Source organism: Piliocolobus tephrosceles, chromosome 6 (assembly GCF_002776525.5).
Source record: "Piliocolobus tephrosceles isolate RC106 chromosome 6, ASM277652v3, whole genome shotgun sequence".
Lineage (NCBI taxonomy): Eukaryota > Metazoa > Chordata > Mammalia > Primates > Cercopithecidae > Piliocolobus > Piliocolobus tephrosceles.
In genome coordinates, this window is record NC_045439.1 from 3241551 (window position 1) to 3247550 (window position 6000).

Here is a 6000-nt window from a genome sequence, read left to right on the forward strand (position 1 = left end):
TTGTACTTATAATAGAGAGGGCAGAGGTCAGCCTCCCTCTGGATCTGAAGATGTTTTATTGTGTTTATTTTCTTGCTGACATGAATAACTTGCTTGACAAAAACCACAGCCATGACAGTTCATAAAATTTGCTTTATTCTGATTTTCCCACCTGTGACATTTGAATTTCAATATTAAGTGAGCGACGTGCATACCTCACAGGAGCAATTACAAAATAACTCGTTTAGTTCCTTAGTGTTACTCAAATGCTGCACTGTCCTGACTGCCAAAAATCTTCTGGAAAGTTTTAAGTAAAACTGAATTATATGTTGCATCCTTAAGTAAAAAGTCACATAACATTCAAAAACACATGAACTTTCTTTGCCAAATGTACAACTGCTAAAACTTACAACACAGAGTCTGCTTTCTCAAGGACACAAACATTATCACCGTATGACTTGATTCATCAAAAGCTGACATATTTTCAATTACATCTTCATTATTACATTCTGATTCATTAAATGCAGATAGAGCAAAGTATTTTAGGGGATTGATGTGCTATGCAGGAGCATTCAACAGGATGTTAAAGATGCCTTCCCACCAGATCTTCCTAATTATCTTTTTATTGTCATCAACTTGGAAATTCTTTATTTTAGAAGAGACATCAGAGAAAAGCAGCTGCAAACATTGTTAAAAGGACTTATTAGTTAGCGTTATCAACAAACGCAGCAGTAACTCTGGGATGTCAATTCATGGGTTTATGAGGTGAAAATGAGGTGGGTTACAAAAATTGTTTTGAGGGAATGATCCTGTAGTTGTAGAATCAGTTTCAAGAGTGGCATCAGTGTAATTTTGAACAGGCAGTTTCTGGGATGATGTCCTTGCAAAAGTAATTTTTTGTAAGATTGTGGTGTCTTCTTCCCAAGATTGTGGTTAAACAGAGTCTATTTATGATAGTTCTTGTTATCAGGAATATGGGCTTAAGAACCCTCCTTCATGGTCATTTCTAGTTCCATTTGTCAGGGTTTAAATAAAAGTGGCTCCACTTTGATTCTGACAACTTTCCCACTCTCTTTCTAACACTACTGGTGAGGAAGGTGAGTCTGTGGTAATTCACGCAGCACAGGATAAATTCCACATCCACATTCCATTTTGGCCGCACAATCTCATCCCCTTCACAACTATTGGCCACTTGCATTCTCAGGTGAGTCTCCACACAATGCAGTGCAGGGTTCTGAGCAATGGGAGAGAAGAAAAGTCCCATCAGCTTCTCCCATTTGACTGGAGGAGCCACAGCCTGACCCCACCTGAGCTGCAAGGAAAGGGCTTGAGCCCTGGATTTTTACAGCAAGAACTACATCTCCACTTTACAGGGATCAGGAACAGTAAAAGGAAAATCAACAACTAAAACAACTAACAAGAAATAAAATGTGCTAGGAGCAAAAGGGGCCCCAGATCAGTGCTGATACTGATTTGCATGCTTTTGTGTCACGAGAAGGGTCGGACATAAAACCTGTAAGGTTCTACCGGCACTGACCCTGACCCAGCCTCTCTCTTGGCTGAAGTTAGAATTCCTAAACACTGTTTTCTTCAGGGAAACCCACTAAGGTCCCTGTCCTGAGTGTGACTGGACAAGACCTACCAGGTTCCCCTCAGCTTCCACAGGGATGTGACCCTGGCGACCACTGACAGAGAGATTGTTCTGCATTTAGCACCTGTAAGAAGGTTTCCTCCTAGTGCAACAAAACTGTGATATTTCAGAGACTTAGAGCTAGGTGGAGCATCATGAAATAAGAGAGGGTCCCTGGAGGAAACATGTAGATGGTGAGGCAGCCCTAGATGCTGGCAGTAAACCAGCCTCTCATCTCCATCCACACCTGCTCTGGGGCTGGCCCTGTGCTTCCTGCAACTTGCTCTTGCCCTGGTGATCCTGAGTCCCTGTGGTGATCCTGAGTCTTGCTGGCGGTCCTCAGTGCCCTGACAGCAAGGCTTGTGTCTGGGCTCACAAGAACACCTCCTCACTGAGTCTTTCACAGTAATACTTAGCCATGTCCTAGGCAGCCACAGAACTGAGCTTCACAGAGAACTGGCTCTTGGTTGAGTCATTGTTGATGGAGATGCAGACCTGGGTAGAGGGTTCATGATGTATATTCCTTGGTGATCCATCCTAGTAACTGTGCCCCAGGCATTCTAATCTGTTGCCCAGAGGATGGTGGATTCAGCTCAAATAATATCCACTGGTAAAAAATAAAATAAAATAAAATAAAAAATAATCCAGACACAGCACAGATGGAGGGCAGTGTCTGAGGGCCTCATGGGTCCTGGACCTGAGTCCTGCAGCTGCACCTAGGACAGGACATCTGGGATAAGAGGGAACATCCTGGTAAGTCACACACAGAGCTCACTTGTTCCCATCACCCCATTTCTTATTTCTAGATTCTCACACTGAAAAACTGTCATCCATTGAAGACTTGTAAAAAGTTGATCTAATGGAGAGAAAGATTAACAGTTTTCATGGGGAAATTGTGCTCAGGCTGATGACAGAGCGGTATCTGGGGAGGAGAGAGGCTGACAACACTCAGCATTGTTGCTGGGGTATAAACAGAGTTTGAGAAGAAGTGTGCATGCGCCAGGAGCCCTACACATATAAGGGGTAGGAACCACGGCGACCGTCTGTCTCGGAGCCTCTTCCCAGGGGTGAGTGTCCTGCTCAGGTGTCAGATGACACAAATTCATTCCTCCTCTGAAAGAGCATCCCTCTGCTGAGTATCAAGGCATCCATTCTCAACCCCAGGGCAGGAAGGCGGGTGACAGAAACAAGCAGGTTTGCTGGACAGAGAGGGCAGAATAGGAGTAGGAACCGGGGAAACATCTTGTGCCCAGGACATGTGGCCTAAAGTCCTCCTCCTTTTTTGGGTTCCCAGCTGGAGGTGCTCCATTGTGAACTTTATTGGCAGTCATGCTTCTGGAGGGAGGATTGGGAGAAATGCTGATTATGTTCTCTTCTTTGCTGAGCACAGATTTTTCACCCTCTGTGGTATGTGGTTTTATACCTCCATGCTTGAGTTACCCCTGCTCATCCCTCCCTGTTGCTCCCATGTTTGGCTTCTTTGCTCATCGCCTTATCCTTTTCTAGATTTTTTTCCTGGAGCCCCCCCTAGTAGCCTCGAGTGACAACATCACTCAAGTCCACAGCATCCTATAAACTGTGATTAATTTCCTTTTGATCCCTATGAACACTTGGTAAGAAAATAGATGACATGGAAAAGCATTGCTTTCCTGTTATACGTAGAGCCCTGCTGTGTTCTCAACATGCCTGATACACACACACACACACACACACACACACACACACACATTGATTCCCACATCCCCTTTCAATTTCCAACAGGAAAAATCACAACTGCATTGGAAGAATTGTTTGTATGGGGCATGGCAGCCACGATGAGTCCTCACCCCTCTCTGAGGATACAGGATCTCCGTGTTCAAAGAGGAGAGAGACTCCAGGTGTGCAGAAGCCCAGTGTTTCAGGACCTGGGAAAGGAATCACAGGAGACCAAGTACAGCAGGACTGGTCAACAGGACTGAAGCACTGATAGGCGACTTTGGGTGAGAAGAACAAGGTAAGGCCTGATCTTATGTCTTCTGCTCTTCATTCTGTTGATATGATGTGTCACATTGATTCATTTGCATAGGTTGAAACATCCTTGCATCCCTGGGATAAACCGCACTTGGTCATGTTGAATACTTCTTTTTTTGTTGTTGTTACGATACTGAATTTGATTTGCTAAGATTTCCTTGAGGAGTTTGCATCCACATTCAGCAATGATATTGACCTGTAGTTTTCTTATTTTTAGGTGTATCTTTGTCTGGTTTCTGTATAAGGGTAACACTGGCCTCGTGCAGGAGGTTTGGAAGAATTCCTCCCCTCTTTATCTATTTTTGGAATATTTTGAGTGGGATGAGGTATTATCTCTTCTTTAAATGTTTGTCATAATTGAGCAATGAAGTCATCAAGCCCTGAGTTTTTTATTTGCTGGGAGACCTTTTATTACGGCGTCACTCTCACTACTTGTTACTGATCTGTTCAGGTTTTCAGTTTCTTCCTGGTTCAGTCAAGGTTGTATGTGTCTCTAAATGTATCTATTTCTTCCAGATATTTTGATTTATTGGCATTTATTGTTCCTAGTAGCTTCTAATGATCCTTTGATTTTCTGCACTATTGGTTGTAATATTTCCATTTTTCTCTCTGATTTTATTTACTTTGATCTTCTTTATTTTTTTCTTAGTCTGGTTAAAGGTTTGTAGATGTCTTTTATCTTTTTAAAAAACAACTTTTCATTTAATCCATCTTTTGTATTGTTTTCTTTATTTCAATTTTATGTATTAACATTTTGATCTTTACTTTTTTATTTTACTATGTTTGGGTTTGATTTGATCTTGCTTCTCTGTTTTTTAAGAGACTTCCTAGGATGTTTATTTTACGGGTGTCTACATTTTTAACATAAGTGCTTATAGCTATAAACTTTCCTCTTAGTACTACTTTCACTGTATTTCATAGGTTTTTATATGCTTTGTTTTCTTTCAATAAATTAAAAAAAATTGTAATGTCTTTGTTAACCCATGTTTGAGCATATTCTTCAATTTGGGAGCAAATTGTTTAATTAGGGAGCATGTTGTTTAATTTCCATGTGTCTGTATAGTTTTCAAAATTCCTCTTATTTTAGTTTTCTTCCATTTTGGTGAGAAGGTAGTTGATATCTTTTCAATTAAAAAATGACTAATTTTCTGGTCTAGTGTATGGTCTATCCTTGAGACTGATCCATATGCTTAGGAAAAGACTGTGTACTCTACAGCCATTGGATGAAGTGTTCTGTCAATATCCATTAAGTCCATTTGGTCTGTCATGTAGATTTAGTCCAAGATTTCACTGTTTATTTTCTGTCTGAAAGATCTGTCCAATGCTGAGGGTGGGGTGTTAAAGTCTCCAGCTATTACTGTATTGGGTCTATCTCTCTGTTTAACTCTAATAATATTTGCTTGATATATCTGGTGCTCCAGTGTTGGGTGCATATATATGTATGTTTATAACCCTACATCAACAAAGGGTGCAGCCACGTTGTCCCTGTCACTGTCTCAGATCAGCACAGCTGCCTCCTCCCTCAGGGTTTCTGACACTCTCAGCATATGGGTTTCCACACTGTGTTTCTCACACAGTAATACACGGCAGTGTCCTCAGCCTTTAGGCTGCTGATCTGCAGATATGCCGTGCTGATAGAGGTGTCCATGGAGAAGGTAAATCGTTCTTTGAAGCCCTGGGCATACGTTGGGTTCCCGGTTTCGGTGTTGATCCATCCGATCCACTCAAGCCGTTGTCCATGGGCCTGTCGCACCCAGTTCATACTATAGCTAGTGAAGGTGTATCCAGAAGCCTTGCAGGAGACCTTCACTGAGGCCCCCGGCTGCTTCACCTCAGCCCCAGACTGCACCAGCTGCACCTGGGAATGGGCACCTGTGGAGAGGAGATGGGAGTGTGTGAAGCCTCAGTTGACTGTCCTGGTTTCTCCCTCAGCCCAGGGACTGGGGAGTCCCTTACCTGTTGCTGCTGCCACCAAGAAGAGGATCCTCCAGGTCCAGTCCATGGCGAGGAGCTGTGATCTAGGGGCTTCTGTGGAGGGGTGTGGTTGTTGGGTGATGCTCTCAGGGCACAAAGATAGCTATATTTGCCTCAGTTATTTGCATATTCATGAGTGATCTTATTTCATACCTGATAATGCATGAGAAAGAGCAGAGAGGTAACACACGGAGGTTGCTAAGGGTTCAAGCTGTAATCCCCTTAGAGGCCATGTGAGCCCTGCCATATCCCTAAACTCTATGTTGACAGAGCTTCTCCCACTGGAGAACAATTTTCCCTACAACAGAACCTCACTGGGAACCCACACTTGAATGGCTCCAAGGTAATATAAGCACTTCTAGGCTTTAATATATGAGTGTATTAATCGGGGGATGAGTGTGTTTCTC

General features: G+C 42.8%; 1 gene segment (V, D, J or C); it reads right to left on the reverse strand.

Moving 5' to 3' along the window:
- Positions 1-5107: 5107 nt before the first annotated feature.
- LOC111530305 lies at positions 5108-5712 on the reverse strand. The segment is given in 2 exon segments: positions 5108-5491; positions 5576-5712. Coding segments are annotated over 2 exon segments (378 nt in total).
- Positions 5713-6000: the final 288 nt, after the last annotated feature.